The sequence below is a fragment of the Phacochoerus africanus genome, chromosome 6 (assembly GCF_016906955.1).
Source record: "Phacochoerus africanus isolate WHEZ1 chromosome 6, ROS_Pafr_v1, whole genome shotgun sequence".
NCBI lineage: Eukaryota > Metazoa > Chordata > Mammalia > Artiodactyla > Suidae > Phacochoerus > Phacochoerus africanus.
Window position 1 is genome coordinate 83106923 of NC_062549.1, and position 22808 is coordinate 83129730.

Sequence of the window (22808 nt, forward strand, 5' to 3'; positions counted from 1 at the left end):
CTCCTTTCTCCCATGATTAGAAGTATACTTCCTAACCTAAGTATGTATACTCAGTTGCTCTACACTCAGATGAATTGTAAACTTAAAAACACCATTAACAGCCTCTAACCTACTAAGTAAACATAGTGGTTCTTTTGTCATACAATATATACCCTTAAGGGTTTATAGTAAGAAAAAAAAAATGCCATGTTTTAAAACTGCTTGGGGGAGTTCCCACTCTGGCACAGTGGGTTAAGAATTTGGTGTTGCCCTAGCTGTGGTGCAGGTTGCAGCTGTGGCTCGAATTTGATCCCTGGCCCGGGGAACTTCCATATGCCTTGAGTTCAGCCAAAAAAAATTTTTTTTAAATTAAAAAAAAAAAACCAACAAACTACTTAATTCTTTTCTCTATATGATTATGTTATCAATCTAATATATAGTTAGGCCTAACTTTTTTGTTTGCAATCAATTTTTTTTCTTTTTTTAGGGCCACTCCTGTAGCATGTGGAAATTCCTGGTCTAGGGGTCGAATTGGAGCTGCAGCTGCTGACCTATGCCACAGCCACAGCAATGCTATATCTGAGCCACATCTGTGACCTACACCACAGTTTGTGGCAACACTGGATCCTTAACCTACTGAGTGAGGCCAGGGATCACACCTGCATCCTCATGGACACTAGTCAGGTTCTTAACTTCCTGAGCCACAACAGGAACTCTTGTGATCAATTTTCTACTTTTTTACATCCACTTTTACTTAATTTTTATTATTTAAAATATTTACATGGTTCAATATTCAAAACTGAAAAAAAATACTTATAGGAGTTCCCATTGTGGTTCAGTGGGTTAAGAACCTGACATAGGGTCTGTGAGGATGCAGGTTTGCTCAGTTGGCTGTGGATCCAGCATTGCTGCAAGCTGTGGTGTAGGTAGCTGCAGCTCTATTTGATCCCTAGGCCAGGAACTTCCATATGCCCCAGGTACAGCCATAAAAAGGAAAAAAAAAAACCTTAGAAAAACCTACTTCCATCCGTATCTTAGTTTCTGGTTGTCTTTTCTATTTTTTCCTTTTGTATAAGTAAACACATACTTATGTATATTTTATGTGCAAGTGTATTCTTATCTCCTTTTCTCACACATTCCCTTTTTTTTCTTTACAGCTAATGCCTCAATAAGTAAAGTAACTCTGTGCATCTGTTGCTTTATATTATGAACTTACATCTTTCAGGGTAAATATTTAGAAATGGAATTGCTGGTCAAAGGATATGTGCCTAGGGAGTTCCCTTGTGGTACAGCGGGTTAAGGATCCAGTGTGTTTTTACTTCAGTGTCTCCGGTCACTGCTATAGCGTGAGTTCAATCCCTGACTCTCAAATTATCCTTCCCTAGAGCTGTTACATTTTCCGCTCCCATGTGGCATGTAAGAGACTGCCTGCTTCCCCACAGCCTCACCAACAGAGAGCATTGCCAAGCTTTTGAGTTGTTAATGGCCTGAAAGGAAAGAAATGGTGTCTCAATTTTAATGTGCATCTCACTTATTTTTTATTTATTTATTTATTTAATATATATATATTTTTAATTTTCCCACTGTACAGCAAGGGGATCAAGTTATCCTTACATGTATACATTACAACTACATTTTTTTCCCCCCAGCCTTTCTTCTGTTGCAACATGAGTATCTAGACAAAGTTCTCAATGCTATTCAGCAGGATCTCCTTGTAAATCTATTCTAAGTTGTGTCTGATAAGCCCAAGCTCCCGATCCCTCCCACTCCCTCCCCCTCCCATCAGGCAGCCACAAGTCTCTTCTCCAAGTCCATGATTTTCTTTTCTGAGGAGATGTTCATTTGTGCTGGATATTAGATTCCAGTTATAAGTGATATATCATATGGTATTTGTCTTTGTCTTTCTGGCTCATTTCACTCAGTATGAGATTCTCTAGTTCCATCCATGTTGCTGCCATCTCGCTTATTTTGAATGAAATGGGGCATCTTTTCATATGTTTAGATACAATTGGTATACCTTTTTCTGTGAATTCTCTGTGTATATATATACATATATATATATATATATATTTTTTTTTTTTTTTGGTCTTTCTAGGGCTGCACTTGAGACATATGGAAGTTCCCAGACTAGGGGTTGAATTGGAAGTATAGCTGCCAGCCTAAACCACAGCTGCAGCAATGCCAGATTCAAGCCACATCTGCGACCTACATCACAGTTCATGGCAACGCCAGATCCTTAACCTACTGAGCGAGGCCAGGGATCAAACCTATGTCTTCACGGATACTAGTCATGTTTGTTACTGCTGAGCGGTGATGGGAACTCCCTCTGTGTATGTCTTTTCCCCAGTTTTATTGAGATATAATTGACACATAACATTGTATAAGTTTCAGGTGTACAACTATAATAATTTGATATGTGCATATATTGCAAAATGATTACTATTGTAAATTTAGTTAACATTCATCATCTCACATAGTTAGAATTTTTTTTTTGGTCTTTTTTTGCCATTTTCTTGGGCTTCTCCCACGGCACATGGAGGTTCCCAGGCGAGGGGTCGAATCGGAGCTGTAGCCACCGGCCTACGCCACAGCAACGTGGGATCTGAGCCACGTCTGTGACCTACACCACAGCTCACGGCAATGCCGGATCCTTAACCCACTGAGCAAGGCCAGGGATCAAACCCGCAACCTCATGGTTCCTAGTCGGATTCGTTAACCACTTCGCCACAACGGGAACTCCATAGTTACAATTGTTAAAATGTCTTTTACTCATTTATCTTTTTTCGTCTTTGTACATATTTTTAAGAATTCATTTTAAATGAGAGTGATATGTCCTTTCTCTGTCATAGAAGTTTTAAGTATTTTCTCCCATTCTGTCGCATGTCTAATGACTCAGAATCTCTTTTCTTTACCACAGTGCTATCCTTTGTGCAGTTTAGTATACCATGCCTATGTAGGGCCTTTATTTTGAGACATCAATTAATAATTTGCTTATAAGAGGGAGTAAAATTGAGAACTCAAAAAATAAAGACAAAACCCAGGAATAACCTTACAAAGACACAGGCATAGAAGGCGTAATTATAAAGTGTATTTATCAAAGAAAGCTAGAGTACCTAACATATTGCATAACTGAATCAAAATTCCGAATATTTTAGCAGCCTGGACATATGGGCCAAGATGCACAAAATAAAATTTAGTAGAAATAATATTTTGACATTCCCACTGTTGCACAATGGGATGGACAGTATCTCTGCAGCACTAGAATGTGGGCAGTGGGCTGAAGGATCTCTGGCTGGAGCAGTGGACTAAAGCATCTAGAATTGCTGCAGCTGTGACCTAAGTCACAACTGTGGCTCCCATTTGATCCCTGGCCTGGGAACTCTATATGCTGTGGGGCAGCCAAAAAAGGAAATTAAAAAAATATAAATAAATAATGCTTTGTATTTAGGCTTAAAAATGTTAATTCCGTAAGTTCAAGGCTGGGAACATCTGTCTTCACAGAAATTCCTATTTGTATAAACTTTGGGTTTGTTTGTTTTTTTTTTAGGGCCGCACTCGCGGCATATGGAAGTTCCCAGGCTAGGGTCTAATCGGAGCTAGAGCTGCTGGCCTACACCACAGCCATAGCAACATCAGCGTCAGATCTGAGCCGCATCTGTGACCTACACCATAGCTCACAGCAACTCTGGATCCTTAAGCCACTGAGTGAGGCTAGGGATCGAACCCACAACCTCATGGTTCCTAGTCGGGTTCGTTTCCACTGCACCATAGTGGGAACTCCCTAAATTTTGGGTTTTAATTGACCCTGCGCTTACATAACAACCCAACAGGATGGCGTAGTTGCCAAAAGAAAATACACTCTTAGAGTGAATAGCGGCAGGTGATTATCCTGATTATGGAGACAGTTGCCCCTTTGTGCTTGACACTTATCAGACCACATCCAGAATGGTGAGTTCAGTTTTGGGGACCACAGATGAAGAGGGTCATTGACAGCCATGAGCAAGTCCAAAGCAGGGACTCTTGAGTTAGTGAAGAGTCTGAAAGTCATATCGGGAGCCTGGGGTATTTAATCTGAAGAAAAGAAAGCAAGTAATTTGTGAAGGATTTAAAGGCTATCAAAAGGAGGAGGAATTAGAATTATTTGGTGCTGCTCACACTCGCAGCCCGGGATCTGTGGTTATGACCCACGGGTCAGGCTCGCTATAAAGGGACGTTTCTCGCTGGCCTTAGGACTGCAGGGAAAGGGAAGGGCTGCCTTCTTCACCTATCTGCCCCCTGCAGCCAGAGGTGTCTGGACAGGGGTGTCAGGTCAAGCAGGGGCCAGGGTCAGGCTCCGCTGCTGGGTAGGCAGCCTGGGCACCCGGGTTCTTGCTGTCTGCCTCGTGGAACACAATCTTTCCTCCCTTTCTGGTGTCTTCTCTTTGTTGGGAACAAGAGCAGGTAGGGAAAGTGATCTGTGGGATTTTTTTTGGCTGGTTAAAGTAGTTGACAATTTTGGAGAAACATTCATCTGTAGGATATAATGTTAAAATGTGTCAACCTGGAGTTTTCACCAGGATCTGGAGTCAGTGTCCCGAGAGCAGACTGCTCCTTGTTGAGAATGGTTGTGGGTGGAGACCTCAGACTGCACCTCCTCTTACCCACGTAATCTTATCTTTCTTTCTTTCTTTCCTTTTTTCTTTTCTTCCTTTCCTTTCTTCCGTACTTCTTACGATTGTCTCTTTGCGATTGCAAATTGCACCCTTACATTGAATAAATCGAACAGATTTTCTTTCTTTACGTTCAGTTATAACGGTTTAAATTTATGCTATTAGTGAGTCTTTCTCTTCTTTTCCTTCTCTTTATTGCGGTCATTCTTAGAGTCTTCTTCAAGCCTGACCTTTTCCTCCATTCCTTCTCCTTCCTTCATTCGTTAATTCTTCACATGTCTCTTCCTTCTTTCGGTTGTTTCCACCCACGTCATTTCCTTCCCTTATGTTTGGATTCTTTCTTTCTTTCTTTCTTTCTTTCATCAGGGATCCGATCTGAGCTGCAGTTTGCAATCTATGCTGCAGCTGTGGCAACACCAGATCCTTTAACCCACTGCCAGGCCGGGGCTTGGACCTGCATCCTAGTGCTGCAGAGATGCCACCAATCCCATTGTGCCACAGTAGGAACTCCTTACCCATTTATCAATAATGTTGTCTCAGTATGAATTGAACTTGTTTAAGCCCTGCTTAGGGATCTCAGAATGATTCCTGTGTTAATCTCATTGTCTGATTTTTTTTTTTTTGGGGGGGGGGTCCTTTTAGGGCCACACCTGCAGCATATGGAGGTTCCCAGGCTAGGGGTTGAATGGGAGCTCCAGCCACCGGCCTACACCACAGCTCAGGGCAACACCACCGGATCCTTAACCCACTGAGCGAGGCCAGGGATCAAACCCACAACCTCATGGTTCCTAGTCAGATTTGTATCCGCTGCACCAGGACGGGAACTCCTCATTATCTGATTTTAATGGGCACAGGAATCAACTGGGGATGGGATTAATACACAGATTCTGATTTGGTAATTCAGAAGTGGGCCTGAGAGTCTGCATCCCTAGACAGCACCAGGAGATGCTGCTGGCTCAGGGTCCACCCCAGAATTGCAGGGGACCAAAAGCAGCGGTCCACATAGACCAAGATAATAGAATCACTTGCTCTATGCTTGTCTATAATGCACAGTCCTAACCTGTGTACTTCTGTTCTCTGGGACCATAATCTCTAGGGGTGGAGCATAAGAAATGATTCTTAGGAGTTCCCGTCACGGCGCAGTGGTTAACGAATCCGACTAGGAACCATGAGGTTGCGGGTTCGGTCCCTGCCCTTGCTCAGTGGGTTAATGATCCGGCGTTGCCGTGAGCTGTGGTGTAGGTTGCAGACACGGCTCGGATCCCGCGTTGCTGTGGCTCTGGCGTAGGCCGGTGGCTACAGCTCCGATTCAACCCCTAGCCTGGGAACCTCCATATGCCGCGGGAGCGGCCCAAGAAATAGCAACAACAACAACAACAACAACAACAACAAAAAAGACAAAAGACAAAAAAAAAATGATTCTTAGAGCTGGTACTGCAGGTGATTCTTAAGTACAGTAAAGGCTTTGAACCATTGGCCTTGGGAGAATGGGTGGCTTATATTGGAGAAGTGCTTTGCATCTAAGGGGACACAGTGAGTCCTACAGAAAGTCAGTTGTAGGAAACCAGCCTCTTCTGTAAAGCTTGTGTGGAGGAGACTGGCTGGGAGTTTCTGGGACCTGAGCTATGCTCCTGGAAAGTGCATATACTGTGGATTAATGACTCTTTTCTCACTCCCTGGTCTTGTCTCTCCAGTCATCCAGCATGCTCTGCCCACCCCACGCCGAGGCGCACTGACCATGAGCCTCAACTCCTCCCTCGGCCACAGGAAGGAGCTGAGTAACTTCACTGAGGAGGAAGGTGGCCAAGGCGGGGCTGTTGTCACCGAGTTCATTGCCATTGTCATCATCACCATTTTTGTCTGCCTGGGCAACCTGGTCATTGTGGTCACCTTGTACAGGAAGTCCTACCTCCTCACCCTCAGCAACAAGTTCGTCTTCAGCCTGACCCTGTCCAACTTCCTGCTCTCCGTGCTGGTGCTGCCTTTCGTGGTGACCAGCTCCATCCGGAGGGAATGGATCTTCGGGGTGGTCTGGTGCAACTTCTCCGCCCTCCTCTACCTGCTGATCAGCTCGGCCAGCATGCTCACCCTCGGGGTCATTGCTGTCGACCGGTAAGCTTGCCTCCTGCATAGAGAAGCAAAGAATTTTTGAATGTGGGAAAAGGGGGTGGGCATGAGAGATCATGTGGGTTGTGACTTTCAAGCAGCCTTAGTTCCTCGGGAGGGTGTCAGGACCTCTGCTGGGGAGCATGAGAAGGCAGAGTTCTGCTTCTTTTTCTGTTCCTTCAACCAGAGCACCTCTGGTTTTATCTGATCCAGTTTGCATATAGTTTTATTTTTTAAAAAGAGATTCCATTGCTTTAAAAAAAACAAAACTCAGGAGTTCCTTTGTGGTTCTGGCATCTTCACTGCTGTACCTCTGGTTGCAGCTGTCACATGGGTTCAGGCCCTAGTTGGGAAACTTCTGCATGCCGCAGGTGCAGCCAAAAAACAAACAAACAAAAAAACAAAAAAAACACTGTGGAAACCTTTGCTCCTCAGTTTCTACTGAGGAAGGTGATCAGGTCCTCAGAGGAGATGATAGGTTCAGGTTTTTCCTGAAGTGCTTCCTGCTGTCTGTTGCTTTGGGTTGGGCCAGAGCTGGACCAAAGGAGACCTAAGGAACTACTCACCGTCTTCCACAGTGCAGGGGGTTAAAGCCTGCTCAGTCCTTGATAGAAGGAGAACAGGGGGAAGGGAAGACAACCCCAGAAATAAAGACAGGGTCATCTGAGAGAGACAATGTGTGCCTTAACAAAATCTGGGCTGTCCCTTTTTGCAGCATGTCTGATGCAGACAGAAAGAGCTCTGTCTAGAAGATTCTTCCACATTCCCATATTCTGGTGTTAGGTTGTCAGATCTAGTTGTGCAAGTCCTGCAGATTATGGCAGCAAGAATGTGATGCCGAGAGTCATCTTCTTTATTAGGATTTTGCCAGTAGTTATTTCATTTATCCCAGGCAAGGGTTCATATGCACGAGGGCAGAGGGGGGAGATTTAGATTCTGTGTGATTTGTAGAATTAGATGGAAGCTAGCAGGGGAGTCAAAGAAAACACGGAGGGGGTTCTCTAGGGCTGTTGTCACTGGGTGACACAAGTCCCCAGGCTCCCTTGGGACCATCAGCTGTTGTTTTTTGTTAATCAAATTTTACTTTTTGAAAAATTTTTTTTGGCTGTGGCAGCATGATGTGGGAATCTCAGTTCCCAGACCAGGGATTAACCCCAGGTTGCAGTGTGAAAGCACCGAATCCTAACCACTAGAGCAGCAGGGTCTAGACCCAGGTTTTTGACCTGATGAGTTGTGGCTGGATGGTCTACCCAGGGTGCAGGCCTCAACTAGGCCCAAGGCCAGAGTCCTGTAAGCTTTCTGCACCTGTGGGGGATTAGAGTGAAGGAAGTAATCAGTCAGAACTAATCATATGCTTCCCCCAATAATGAAAATAATATGGAACATATAAGGAGTAAAATAAGAAATGTCCATAATCCTACCCATCAGAAGCCATCACTGTTTATTTTTTTTTTAAGTGTGTTTGCCTCCAGTGACTTTTGGCTGCACACAGTAAATTTAGAAAATAGGCTCACGGCACATGTGGTCTTGTGACCTGCTTTTAATCATAAGTGATTATGAGCATTTTCCCTACCTGCAGATATCCTTTGAGAACATGACTTATTTGTTTTGGCCACACCTGTGGCATGTGGACGTTCCCAGGCAAGGGCTCAAACCTGTGCTATAGCAGTGACAATGCCGGATCCTTTAATGGTTACAGGGTATTCCATCCTCTGGATGTGCTCTAGTTTATTTTTTACAGTCCCCTATTAGCTTAATATTTTATATAGCACTTTTGAGGAAGATGTATGTTTGCAAAATTGTCATGTTTTCTGTCAGAGTAAACACACTTTCAAGATTCTTGATGTCAGTGTTCCCTCTGTGGTGCAGTGGGTTAATGATCAGGCTTATCTTTGTGGAGGCACCAGTTCAATTCTCAACCTGGGGCAGTGGGTTAAGGATCTGGCATCGCTGCAGCTGTAATGTAGGTCGCAGTTCCAGCTTGGTTTCAGTCCCTGGTCCAGGAACTTCCATGTGAACTTGAGAGTAGCCAAAGAAGTGGAAAAAAAAAAAAATCTTGACATATAAAAGGCAGATTTCCCTTCAGTAGGTTGTAGGCATTTACTCTAGCAGTCATTTGCCGGCATCCTATCAAGACTGATAAAGTAGCACTACAAACATAAATAGACATGTGTTGACAGTGGCATAGGATAGGATCTCACTATTGTTTGAATTTCTTCTTCTCAAAAAATCATTACTTTTGAAATATTGCTTCATGGGCCCTGGGTCCTGTAGAAAGTGGAGTGGAGGCCAGCAGCTCAGGAACAGAGCAGGGAAGTGGGTTTTCAGTGCCTCTCACAGAGATCTTTGTGTACGGATGCTCAGTAAACAGCGGCATCTCTCAGAAGTCATAAACTGCTTACTTGGATCTGGGGTCTAGATAAATGAGAGTGAGATTTTTCACCACCTGATGTGACAGATTCTCAACTCACGCCATCAAAATGTATTAAACGAGAGAGAATTTGCCTCTTTCAATACCGTATTCTTTCACCCTGGGTGTCTACTCTGTGAAAGGTCCTGGGCTAAATCCGCAGATGGTAGCATTCAGCATGACCAGGACACAGACCCTGCCCACTGGGAGCTCAGAGTCATGGCAGAGGCTGACCTGTGGATGCCAGTGTAAACACAAAGCAGAAACAAGAACTGTCGTAGCTCTCATCGCTGCTTCTGATGGTGGAGCCTGAGGTGCTCCGAGGAAGAGGTGGCATGTGAGCTAGGGAAGAGGATTGCAAGGGCCTTTCCCTTAAAAATATAGTCAGATATTTTTAAGACCATATGATGTGTGTGTAATGCCAGTGTGTTTAAAGTACTGTGGGACACAGGAGGAAGCAGGGCAGAGCGTGGCGAAAATGCAGGGTGTGTGTGCTGAAGGATGGGCGTGTCACACAGCATGTGACCCAGTTGGTCACCAGGGGAAATGGCTGGAAGTGGAAGAGGTAACATGTAGGAACAAGTGGCAGCTCCTTAATCCCACTAGAGCTTTAATCCTGGCACCCCAGACCCGCAGCCCAGTCCCAGGGTCACTCAGTGACAGAGCCATGAGTCGAGAAAGGACTTCTGCCTCTCTGTGATGATAAGTCACCAAGGCCTGGTTATCTTTGGGAAAATAGTTCATTTTCTCCTGCAAGCACAGTTCTCCAGCCAGATCTTTGGCTATAATGTATAGACTGCAGTAAAATTTATGGTGTCTTCAAATATTTTCATGGTAGATGCAATTTTTTTTTTTTTTAATTATTGGTCACTTAATGTGGCTAAGAATACGAACTGACTGGACCAGCTAATTTGATCATGCTCATATCCATGATCACCATTTGACCAAGATTTCAAACACTCCTTCCCCTGCCCCCCCTTGATTTCAGGGAATTAAATTTACTTGATGTTACTAATTTTGGAAGTTGCATATTTGCCTTTCGATATTGGAAACCTCAAGATGCAGCTCGTGTGTGTGTGTGTGTGTGTGTGTGTGTGAGAGAGAATAAGAATGAGAAAGAGGGAGAAACGGAGAGATGGAAGGGGCAGGGATGGAGAATAAGAGAGGGGAATGGAGAAGCAGAAGTGATAGTAAAAGCTAAGTTAGAGAATGGGAGTGGAAGAAAGAAATGGGAACATCAAGAAAGTCGAAGTGGGAGTTCCTGGAGCACAGTGAGTTAAGGACCTGCTTTTGTCACTGCAGTGGCCTAGGTCACAACTTCTATATGCTGTGGGTATAGCCAAAAAAAGAAAAGAAAGGAAAGAGAGAAAAACAGGTCAAGGGTCGTGATCACGACTAAAATGTGTTACATGCTAGTCACCTGCCAGGCACTGCCCTGTGCTGTGAAGAAGCATTTATCCCAGTTGATCCTCCCAACAACCCTGTCAGCCCCCACATTGCAGATGAGCAAAGTTGGGTTTTGCAAACTTGCCAAAATCCATGTGGCTGGTAACTTGCCTAGTTTTGAGATGCTCAAAACTGGTCTCTTAGCCATCACACAATACTGCAAAGACAGTTGTCAGTCACATCCAGCAACAGATTCATTTAGCTCAGGGTTTCTCTACCTCAGCACAGTTGACCTTTCGAATGGGATAATTGTTGTGATGAGCTGTCCTGTGTGAAATATTGAGCAGCGTGTCCCTGGCCACTACTCACACTGGATGCTAGAAGCCCCTCTCCAGGAGTGACAACCAAAAATGTCTCCAGACATTGCCACATGTTCCCAATGACGAACCTGGCTAAAGAAATCCGTTAAACTGGTTGGCAGATGAGCCCAAAGAGTCCATCATGTAGCCTCATGAAGGGAGGAGAGGAAGAGTGTAAAAAGAAGAGCTGGCTGGAGTGAAGTTCACCATTGAGACGTCAGGGTCCTAAATCAGCCCTGTGGAAACAGGTCCAGGCCAGGGACATCATTCAACCTGGGAAGATTTTTGCTGTGCATAAGTCCAGCCTGGTTACTCCTACTTTGAAGGTAACCTTGAAGTTGCCAGTGCTTCAGGTCCTTTTAAAATAGTTCTGATGTTTTTAATTCCACACTGGGGTGGATGAAACTCCTGCTCTAAAAATGATAGTTTATTTTGGGGGGGGGGGTGCTGCACCTGCGGCATATGGAGATTCCCAGGCTAGGGGTTGAATCAGAGCTACAGCTGCCAGTGTACACCACAACCACAGCAACACAGGGTCCGAGCCACATTTGCAACCTACACCACAGCTCACGGCAACACCGGATCCTTAACCCACTGAGTGGGGCCAGGGATCGAACCCGAAACCTCATGGATACTAGTTGGGTTCATAACCCACTGAGCCACCATGGGAACTCCCTAAAAATGGTATTTTAAATGAAAGTAGCTAGGCGCTAGACTGTGGGATGGTTAGTTATGGTGCCATCAAGAGATTTTTTAACTAAGTTAATATGTTCACTCCAAGGTAGCTGTGGTTGGCTTAGATTTTGTTCATATTTTAGTGAAGCCTTATTAAAAACAGGGCTCTTTTAAGTGGTTGGTCTTGTGGCAGGAGAGTGAAGCCTTGGAGTTCCTATAGGCATCACAACTTTTAAGTTACGCAGAAGCCTCTTTTGGGACCAAGGGTCGTGCTTGGGACTGTGTCTGAAAATGAATTGTTGGAGAAAAGATTGAGAGCTTCAGAAGACAGTTAAGAGTTATGGAAAGCAGGGGTTCTGTTGTGACAAGGATCCAGTGTTGCCATGAGCTGCTGTGAGGTGTAGATCGAAGACACAGCTCGGATCCCACGAGGCTGTAGCTGTGATGTAGGCTGGCAGCTACAGCTCCAAGCTGACCTCTAGCTTGGGAACTTCCATATGCCGTGGGTGTGGCCCTAATAATCCAAAAAAAGAAAAGAATTATGGAAAGCCCCTCCATTTTGGCCTGTATTAACCTGCAGGGAATAGGGATGTGCTTTTCTTCTATATTTTCCTTGGAACCTGCAACAAGACCTAAATGAGACTTAGGTTTAAAAAATGAAATTTCAAATCTATGAAATCCATTTTCTTCTGTGGATAAATCTTGACATGTTTATCTTTTTTCCTCCCTTTTTGGCTGTACGCACAGCGTATGGAAGTTCCTGGGCCAGGAATTGAACCTGTGCCTCAGCAGCAACCCAAGCCACTACAGAGACAACACCAAATCCTTGCCACAGTGGGAACTCTGACATGTTTTATCTTGATATGGATGTAGATTTGTGCATTTCAGTGTGTATAAATTTTACCTAATGAAACCCGTAAAGCCAGAACAACCCCTAAAGGGTGTGGGTATATACAGGCAGCACCCTGGCTTTGGGGGCCCTTCTGATTCTAGGAGACTTACCCCTTGGGATGCGGTCCCAGTCCCCTGCCCAGGCATCCCACTGGGCTTGCAGACTCAGCTGGGAGAAATCACTTGTCACGTCCCACTAGACTTGCTCATGCCCAGAACCTCCGGCAGTGATGTAAATACCACTTTCCTTGCCATCGAATAATAATCCTCACCAGTGTTGAGAATAGCCAGAAGGATATGTTTCAGAGGACAGCTTATTAATCATGATGATTTTTATGACTGGCCGAGCAGGGCTGGTCAGAGGAGCCAGGGACTGCTCATGCTCCCAGCCCTGGCCTCCCACACCCGCTGTACGTTCGCCCCTCAGGTGTTGTCTGGGGGCCTGCATGATTTTTAAATGGCAGAGAAAAGTAGGACTCTGTCTCGTTTCTCCTTAAAAGTGAAGAAAACCTTCCTGGAAGGGTCCCCCAGTCTCACCCCAGCAAAATTCCCTCACATTTCATTTGCCATATGACATCACAGAGGTCAGTGATTCACCTGGTCACCTGGCAGGGGGTAGAATACCACTAGTGGCTTGGCGCATCCCCTGGCACTCAGAAGGGCCCAGTGTCCCCTGTGGTCATGGCAGTCTTGCAGGAGCAAGATGGGGATTCTGTCTTCAGGAAGGAAGGAAGAGGAGTTCCCTTGTGGCATAGCAGGTTATGGATCCAGTGTTGTTATTGCATTGGCTATGGCAGGGGTTTGATTCCTGGCCTGGGAGCTTCCACATCCTGCAGTCACAAATAAAAAAAATAAAAAAATAAAGAGGGCAAAGATCCAGCTCTACCGCCACTGCCATTTATTTAGAGGGAGGCCCCCTCCAGCTCTTTCCCTCACTCCAGCACATTCTGTCCTTGGAGCAGACCTGCTCCTGAGGCTCTGTGATTCTCTAAGAGGTTAGATCAGCTACCCAAGGTCACATACCTGGTGGACAGCCGAGTCACCATCTGAACCCGGGGATCTCCAACTCCAGAGGCGTTCTTTCACAGGGCTGCCTGGCCTTTGCAAGATGCAAACCCAGATGTCAGTGTGAGACAGGAATTGCTTTACTCCAGGCTGTGTGCACAGGGTCTATAATCCACACCGTAATTACAGTGGTTTCTTCTTCTCAGACTCCATGCCCAGAAGCACTGTCTTTCCAGGCTGGACCTTAGCCAGGCCTCAAGGCTTGAGATAGCAGCCACGGGCTTACCTCTGATTAGGAAGGCCCTTCTTACAGGGTATAGACGCAGGTGGCAGTTCAGGCTATGGCCCCTGTCCCTGGGCTGCTAGCACCCAGGGGTGACTCAGGACGGTCCTGGTGGTGGAGGTAGCTTCACAGGTGATGAGTGAGGCTCAGCCACATTCATTTCCTAATGTCCTGTCTATACCAGGCAGCATCAGTGTGGCCACCGCATCCCCCCACACATTGCCCTTGTGCAGAAGCCTCGTCATTAAACAGCATTTCCCTGGGATAAAATGTCTGGGTGGGGATGGTGGGGTTTACCTTCAACCCCATGGTCTAACTCCTCCCACCCATGCCAGTTAAAAGGCCGGCGAGGCTCGGTGTGCCCTAGCCCCCTGGCCCCTCACTTCCCCACCCTACCTTCACCCTGCGCCTGCCTGATTGAGCTCTGTGCATCTCCCCCATCGAGCCAGCACTCACATCTCCACGTCTTGCCAGGGCTGGCTTTCTACCTCTGCTGCTCCTGGGCCAGTACCTCTGATCTTTTAAGACCTGGGTTTATGTGCCATCTCCTCCAGGAAGTCTGCTCTGCCTGACCCTGCAGTCGGTCTCCAGGGCCCTGCCAATATGAACCAGTAGTTCTCCAGGCATCCCTCCTTCACAGAGCTGAGGGATTAGGAACCAGCCCTGGTCTGTGGACTCTGGAGCAAGATGCTTTGCAGGAACTTGCTGGCATGTACGCTGGGGATGGTAAAGTCCGGTTGCCTGGGTTTTTATCTTCCCCTTCCTTATCTGGGGCAGAGTATCTATCCTTTCTCTGCTCTACTGTCCTCATCTATAAGATGAGGATAATGATAACACCCCCTGCTCCAAACAGTTGTTGTGAGGATTAAAGACAGCGCTTTCCACTCCAGAGTCTCACACCGTGCTTGTGTCTCTGTCTCCCCCCCGCCCACCCCCTCACCGTTTCACCTGTATTTCCAGTGCCTATAGCACGGTGCTTGGCACATAGCCAAGGAAGTGTTCAGGAAGTGTTCACTGAATCAATGAACCCCTTAATCCTTAGATGATATTCTGGTTTCTGAGGACCTTCTGAAAACTGATCTAAAAAAAATTGTCAGAAACATAGAAATGATCTGGCTTCTTGCGTGATCCTTTAGAGCTCCTGTAGATGCCCCAAGATCAGCCACACCCCCACATATGAATGGACTCTGGCCTGGCGGCTTGGAAGCAGGGCCGCCTACATTCTGTTCTTCCTGGCATCCAGCCCTTCTCTGATGAGTCCCACAGGGCTGTGTGGCATGGCCAGTCTGTGACTTGTCCAGGGGGAGTTGAGGGAAGGTCCTACTTTTAGAAGCATTTGCCCTGTGGCTGGGTTGGATGAGCAATTCGACAGAGCTCCCTATCAGGAAAAGCAGTGGGTGCCCATCCTGGTGTGTCTTCTCTATTTTGACTCCTCTCTTTCACCTCCCTCCATCCTTTTTCTAGCTACTATGCTGTCCTATACCCCATGGTATATCCCATGAAGATCACGGGCAACCGAGCTGTGATGGCACTTGCCTACATCTGGCTTCACTCCCTCATTGGCTGCCTGCCGCCTCTATTTGGTTGGTCATCGGTGGAGTTTGATGAGTTCAAGTGGATGTGTGTAGCTGCGTGGCACCGGGAGCCTGGCTATACAGCCTTCTGGCAGATCTGGTGTGCCCTGTTCCCCTTCCTGGTCATGCTAGTGTGCTACGGCTTCATCTTCCGCGTGGCCAGGGTCAAGGCACGCAAGGTTCACTGTGGCACCGTGGTCATCGTGGAGGAGGACCCACAGAGGAATGGGAGGAAGAACTCCAGCACCTCCACCTCCTCCTCAGGCAGCAGGAAGAACGCCTTTCAGGGCGTGGTCTATTCGGCCAACCAGTGCAAGGCCCTCATCACCATCCTGGTGGTCATTGGTGCCTTCATGGTCACCTGGGGCCCCTACATGGTTGTCATCACCTCTGAGGCCCTCTGGGGGAAGAACTATGTCTCCCCAACACTGGAGACCTGGGCCACTTGGCTGTCTTTTACCAGTGCCATCTGCCACCCCCTGATCTATGGACTCTGGAATAAGACGGTTCGCAAGGAACTACTGGGCATGTGCTTTGGGGATCGGTATTACCGGGAACCGTTTGTGCAGCGGCAGAGGACGTCCAGGCTCTTCAGCATTTCCAACAGGATCACAGGTAACTCAGGAACTTGCCAGGGAAGGGAGGCCCACCCTCAGCAGGTGTGGCATGTGGGCCCCTCCAGAGCTCTGGCAGGTTGATGGGCAGGAACTCAGACTGACAGTGGCTTCTGGGACTAAGGCATGGGCTTCCTTTGCGGAAGGCTCCCACAGTGTCCACGGTGACTCCCAGGCAGATTTCCTGAGCTCAGCAGTTCAGGGCAGGGGACAGCAGAGTTCAGAAATCCATGTTCTGTGACCTCAGCCATGGTGCATGGGCCTGGACAGTGTAGTTACTTCTGTCTAGAGGAAAAAGAACCCAAGCATTGGGCCAGGCTGCTGCTGCTTTCTCCTCTTGGCCAATCCTTTCTTTTCAGTGTTGTTTGAGGCAAAGTCAGCTTTAAAACACTCCCTCCTCTCCTTAGCTGTCTCTCTTGAATGGAGTCTTTGTTGGGCCTTTCCTCACAGGTCAGTGGTTTCCTCACATGGTCCCTCCTAATTCAGGGTGTGTCAACACCAAACCTCCACTCCCTTGTTGAAGTGTCACTATCTGGTATGTGTAAAGCTGCTCCTCCATCTGATAATTGATTTCAGAGCTAACCATTTCTGGGCACAATCCCATCACCTTTGATGAGATCTGGAGGAATTAGTCTAGTTAAGGACAGCTTTTAAAAAAAATTTTTATTTTTTAATTTTTGTCTTTTTAGGGCCAAACTCACGGTATATGGAGCTTCCTAGACTAGGGGGTTTGATTGGAGCTGTGGCCTCTGGCCTATGCTACAGCCACAGCAATGCCAGATCCAAGCCATGCTTGTGACCTATACCACAACTCACGGCAATGCCAGATCCTTAACCCGCTGAGTGGGGCCACAGATCGAACCTATCCTCATGGTTGCTAGTCAGATTCGTTTCCGCTGAGCCACGATGGGAACTCCCAGGACAGCTTTTTAAAAAAAAAAAAAAAAAAAAAACCTTTTTAAGAGAATTTAAGTCTTGGAGTTCCCATCGTGGCTCAGTGGTTAATGAATCCGACTAGGAACCATGAGGTTTCGGGTTTGATCTCTGGCCTCGCTCAGTGGGTTAAGAATCCGGTGTTGCCGTGAGCTATGGTGTAGGTTGCAGATGCGGCTCGGATCTGGTGTTGCTGTGGCTCTGGTGTAGGCTGGCGACTACAGCTCCAATTCGACCCCTAGCCTGGGAACCTCCATATGCTGCGGGAGCGGCCCTAGAAATGGCAAAAAGACAACAACAGAAAAACAAAAAGCCAAAAAAGAATTTAAGTCTCAGTGAAGAGTTGGGAAAATGGTACAGAGAATTCCCATCTACCCAGCTTCTCCTAGTGTTCATGTCTTGCCTAACCACGACACAGCTATCAGACCTAAGACATTGCCATGGGTGCAGTGCTGTTAACTATAGACTTGATTCAGATTTCACCCATTTTTGCACTGATGTCGTCTTTCTGTTCTAGGACCCAGTTCAGGATCCCACGTTGTGTTCAGTCGTCATGTCTCCTTTGTCCTCTTCCATCTTTGACAAGTCTTCGTTCTTTCTTCACCATCTGTGACTTGACACCTTTGTAGAGTTCTGGTCAGGAATTTTGCAGAAGGCCCTTCAGTGTGTGTATAACTGATGTGTCCTCCAGATTAGAACAGGGTAGTACATCTTCAGCAGCCACTTTGCGCAGGTGACATGCTCTTCTTAGTGGTCACAGCAGGGGCACGTGTGTTAGTATGTCTTATTACTAGCAGATTTTACCCTTGACATCCTGGTTGATGTCTTAGTTTGGCCTGCTATAACAAAATCCCATAGTCTGCATGGCTTAACCTCTATGACTTCAATTTTTCACAGTCAGGAGGCTAGAATTCTGAGATCAGGGTGGCAGCATGGTTGGGTTCTGGTGAGGGCCCTCTTCTTGGCTGTCCTCTTGCTGTGACCTCGCATGGTGGAGATGGATGGTGAGAGAGACAGGGACACCAAGCTCCCTGGTCTCTTAAGCACCCACTCTCCTGACCTCATCTAAACCTGATCACCTCCACAAGGACCCACCTCTGAATACCCTCATGCTGGGGGTTGGGGCTTCAGTGTATGAACTTGGGGGGAATACTTTCAGTTCATATAGTTTAGGTGGTGTCTGCCAGGTTTCTCCACTGGAAAGTTACTGTCTTTTCCATTGTCATTAATGAATACAGCCGAGGAGCTATTTGAGGCTGTAAAGATATCCCTTTTTCCCTTCAAGCTTCAGCTGCCATTGGTAGCATGCCCTGGTGGATCTTGCCCCGTAGTTACCATCACCTGGACAAGCTGTTGGAAGAGAGACTCAGAGGGTGCATGTCAGATTATGCTCATGGAAAGAGCCAGTTCAGACTGCGATCCTAGTCTCTTGCCAGATGACTTTGGGCAACTCATACTCTTCAGGAAATAAAGAGGTCTTCTACCCATCCTCTCAAGGGAGTGGAAAGAAACAACAACTCTTAATTATCATGACTACTCAGTAGTCGTGATGATAGGAGCTCTTTTCCATGTGGCAATTAAACAAACCAACATTGCTGATTTATCTCATGGGTTGATGGAATGTTCCTTCTTGAGAAAGGGAATTTGGGGACTTTCTGACTGTGGGAGAAAAAAATCTTTCTTGGGATCCCCATATTTTAACTACTGAATGCCCACCCCCTGCCACTGGCAAGACCGTATTTCCTTTTGTGACTAATGAGCCAGGAGGAGTACATTCAGGGTTCAGTTTCCCTTCCCTAATGAACTTGTTGTTCAGATTTTGTAAAGCCACTTTTCTAGGCACACAGATATTAAATGTTTTCAATTCCATTGAAGTTAAGAATAAGGAAGGAGGGGGTTCCCATCGTGGCGCAGTGGTTAACGAACCCGACTAGGAACCATGAGGCTGCGGGTTCGATTCCTGGCCTCGCTCAGCGGGTTAAGGATCTGGCGTTGCTGTGAGCTGTGGTGTAGATGGCAGTCTCAGCTCAGATCCAGGGTTGCTGTGGCTCTGGCGTAGGCCAGCAGCTGTAGCTCCAATTGGACCCCTAGCCTGAGAACCTCCATATGCTGCGGGTGCAGGCCTAAAAAGAAAAAAGAAGAAAAAAATAATGAGGGAAAAAGAACAGAGGAGGAGAGGATAGATAGAACAAAAAGAAACACGTGCTTCGGGGGCCAAGATTTTCATGCAAGCCACTTGGGATTATCCTAGAGGAGTTTGAGAGGCTGTGAGAACAGGAGGAAAACACCAGCTGTGGTTGGGTTGGCAAGTCTATGGCAGTGAGTGGTCTCTTCATGGAAGGAAAAGCAGTTCTTGTGGGATGTTTTTGGGTTGAAGAGCCTGTGGGGATGCTGGGTTCTGAGCTGTTGGCCTTCCCCTTGAATGGGAGCTGGGGGAATCCCCGTTGTCTCTTCCCCAAATGTCTTGATTTTGGGAGGCAGGCAGCAGCAGCAAAGGTCTTGGAAAGAGAGTAGGATGCAGTGCCCACCCCGCTCCGCACCCTGCCCGTCATACCAGGAATGCCCACAACCTTTCTGATCTGGAGGGAGAACCCTGGCCTCCACCTTGCATCCCCAGTCCCTCTGGCTGAGCCAGAGCTGAAAAGGACCCTGGTCTGACGCCCTCTGCAGGCATGACTTGCATCTGCAGCAGACACCTAAATCCAAATGGGCTTTCCTGCCCCACCCCCACCCCCCGCCACCGCCTCAGCCACCTCCGTAACCCTCAGAGAATGCAGTGGAAGAAGGATGATAAGATTCTTAACAAAGCCAGCAAGAAAAGACTGGGAGGCCCTGGCTCGATTTTGTTCCCCTCCATTTGCATTGGCAGCTGCACAGTTTTCATCAAAGGGTTCAATACATGGAATTATAGACTTTGCTAATGGTGCTTGGGAGCACAGGCATAGGGCATTCCACAAATACCTGAACCTTCCCTGCCAACTCTGGGATGCCAGGAGTTTTATACACACATGATCATGTTTAGTTCATACATGGATTTCAGCCATCATCCATGGATTGTGGTTCTCTCGTTCTCTTAGCCCCACGCTGAAGAAGTGCAGAAGCTTAGATTTTCCCTGGGTGCCTGCTGTCAGTGGACCACCAAAATACTTTGTGCTTGTGAGATCTCATTAGCAGATTCCCACAAGGCTCACCTAGGAAGGGAAACCTCTGGCCTCGCTGGGGGCTGCTGGGCAGTGCCACCTCCTGGGGGTAGGTCAACCTTGGAGTCAGAGTTGATGCTATAGAGTGCTGGGAGGTGCGCTAAGTGCTCAGGTTTGGTCTTGGGAGGTCAGACTCCAAATTCAAAACTGACAGGTGGGTGTAGGCAGTCGGAGCAAAGACGGGGCCAGCAGTTCCTCCAGCAGCGCTGCCCCCACTGACCAGCCAGGGTGGATATAGTCCAGGCACCACCCCCACCCAGCTCGAAGGGTGTCCTGGACATTGTGGGAGGGCAGCCTCTCCAAATGCTGCTCCCACCTGAGGCTCAGAGCTCCTGAAGCTGGGGACAGAGCCTTTCCAGTGATCTTCTGTAGAGGACACCGACTCCCGTCAACTCAGGGAGTGCCCCACTCCAGGGCCTTTGTGAGCTTTAGGCTGGAGGGAGGGGAAGCGACCCTGGAACCTTTGAATTCTCCTGCCTTGTCTGGTGCCACCTAGAGGTCTCCTGCTTACTGCAAAGTGTCAGTTTTCCCCCAGACTTGCACTCCTCTTCTTTCAGCCTCTAAAAGGCACTCGTGCCTCTTCTGGCTGCACCAGGCTTCCAATCTGATCCCTGGGCCTGACGCTTGGTGCTTTTTTCTTTCTTTAAAAATTTTTTTTTGGTAAAAGGGGTTGGATTGGGCCCGGTCCAATAGCTGTGTTGTTGTTTCATGTGGAAATGTCAAAAAACGTGGGGTAGCTGTGCCCACTCTCCAGTGATAAGTGCTGGATAAACCCAGGGAGTGGCCACCTGGCTGCCCTGTTTCCAGATCTCTTAGCCAAGCGTGTTGGTTTGGCTCCAGCAATCCCTCCCACTGGTGGTGACCAGGACTTGTGTCTGGCTTTTACCGCAGCCCCAGAGATGGCATCCAAAACCCACTGTGGCCTCATCCGTCCCAGTTGTCAGCAGATATTCCCCCACGGGTCCCCCTCCTTCCCAAGCCCAGTTTCCTGCTGAGACATAATCATATTCTGAGGCCAAAATTCTGACAGCGGGTGATCATATTTGGGGGCCTCTCCCCCCACCCCCACTTCCCCTACACCAACCCCCAGGAGAGGGGAAGGCTCTTTGCAAAAGTGTGATCCCCACATTTCCTGGAAAGGAGGTTCTGAGGGCAGCCTACACTGACTGCACGGGCACCCCCCACCCCCATCCTCCTTGACTCTGGAGGAGAAAGGAGAGCATGTGTACTGTCACCATTGTCACCTCAGAAGAATTGGGATGAAAGTGCAGGGCAGAGGCCTCTCTTGTCTGTAAGTGTGCTGTGGCGGGGACGGGGATGTGGGGAGGGCGCACGGGTGGTGCTTCATGGCAGGTCATTAAATCTGATAGGTAAGTAGGTCTTCCTCATGAGATGGGAGGAGTCTGCCTTTTTTATGCTGGGTTTTTTTTTTTTTTTTTTTTTCTCCATTGCTGAGAACAACCGTGCGATCTCCATGGTCTTTGTGGCCTCCAGCCCTTTTCTTCATGGATTTATTATTTTCTCCATTTTCTGAGGACACCCAGTTAGAAATCTATAGGTTTTCTTGAGCTGCATTGTCTCCTGTGAGATCCATTTTCTTTCTTTCTTTTTTCTTCCCTCCTCTCAGTCTAGGGCCTTTCCTTCAAGGTTTGTTGATGTTGGCTCTCCCTTATTCCTCACTGTTAGTGGCCCAGGGAAGCCCCAGGCTGTGGAGCTGGAGGCGCGTGGATGGCAGGGTGGTGGGGCCGGGCCATTTCTCAGAGCGCCCAGCCCTCACGGTGGATGGGTTGGCTTCCCCGAGGACGAAGCCTCTGGTCTCCTGCCCAGGCTGGGTGAGGGAGTGGAGAGTCAGTCCCATTGTTACCTCTGCAGCCTCTCATTGTTCCCTTGGTTTTTCCCATGTGGCCTCAGCTGCCTGGTGTCACTAAGGCCGGTAGTCCCCCACTTCCCCTTCCCCCTCTGCTCTCCTGCCAACATGGGGGGCAGGTGCCCAGAGCCCAGACTGGGAAGAGCAACAGCGGGGACCCACTGCTTCCTGTAGAGACCTTCCATCCATCCCTACCTGCTACAGGGACTCTGGGGCCTCTAATTCCTGAACTTTTGGGGACCCCTTTCAAGTCTCCCCGCCGACAGCCTCCGCTCTTTCCTAGGTCTGTTTCATTGCCGGCCCCTCACCTCCCAGCCTATGTGCATTCTCTCTTCTTGGAGTTTTCAGTATTTTAAAAAAACACAAACCCTTTTATATTTGTGTTTTGTATTCAGGTAGAATCTTGGGAATCTAATGTGCACCCCAACTCTGTGTTTAACTGGAAGATCTTCTCTCAGGACTTATTTTCTCTCCCACCTGCCTTGTTGGTGTTTGACATTTGTCACCAGAGCTTCCCTGTGGGTGGGTGGGTAGGGGGCAGAGAATTCTGTCCCAGCCTCTGTGGGACGGGATGGGAACAAGGGGCAAAGGGAGGAAAGGCGGCCCACGGCTTCCTGTCCTCCGTGGGTGGCGGGTGTGCTGTGCAGGACAGTGGAGTGGACAGGAGGGCCGCCCAGGGGGTGAGGCCCGTGGGCCCCAGTGGGGGACAGGGATTGTGCAGTCAGTGCCAACCTTGCCTTTCAGACCTGGGCCTGTCCCCACACCTCACAGCGCTCATGGCAGGCGGGCAGCCCCTGGGGAACAGCAGCAGCACAGGGGACACCGGCTTCAGCTGCTCTCAGGACTCAGGTAAGCCTCTTGCCTTCCTGCTGGTAGG

The 22808-nt window shown here is 47.9% G+C and overlaps 1 protein-coding gene across 1 annotated transcript in view; it reads left to right on the top strand.

Annotated features, from left to right (window-relative positions):
• GPR161 (G protein-coupled receptor 161) overlaps nucleotides 1-22808 on the top strand; it is a 59221-nt gene that overhangs the window by 29033 nt on the left and 7380 nt on the right. Inside the window, exons 2-4 of the mRNA XM_047783994.1 lie at nucleotides 6323-6740; nucleotides 15208-15932; nucleotides 22676-22780. Of these exons, the coding sequence (XP_047639950.1) occupies nucleotides 6367-6740; nucleotides 15208-15932; nucleotides 22676-22780 (1204 nt within the window). The 5' untranslated portion in view covers nucleotides 6323-6366. The remainder of the gene's footprint in view (nucleotides 1-6322; nucleotides 6741-15207; nucleotides 15933-22675; nucleotides 22781-22808) is intronic.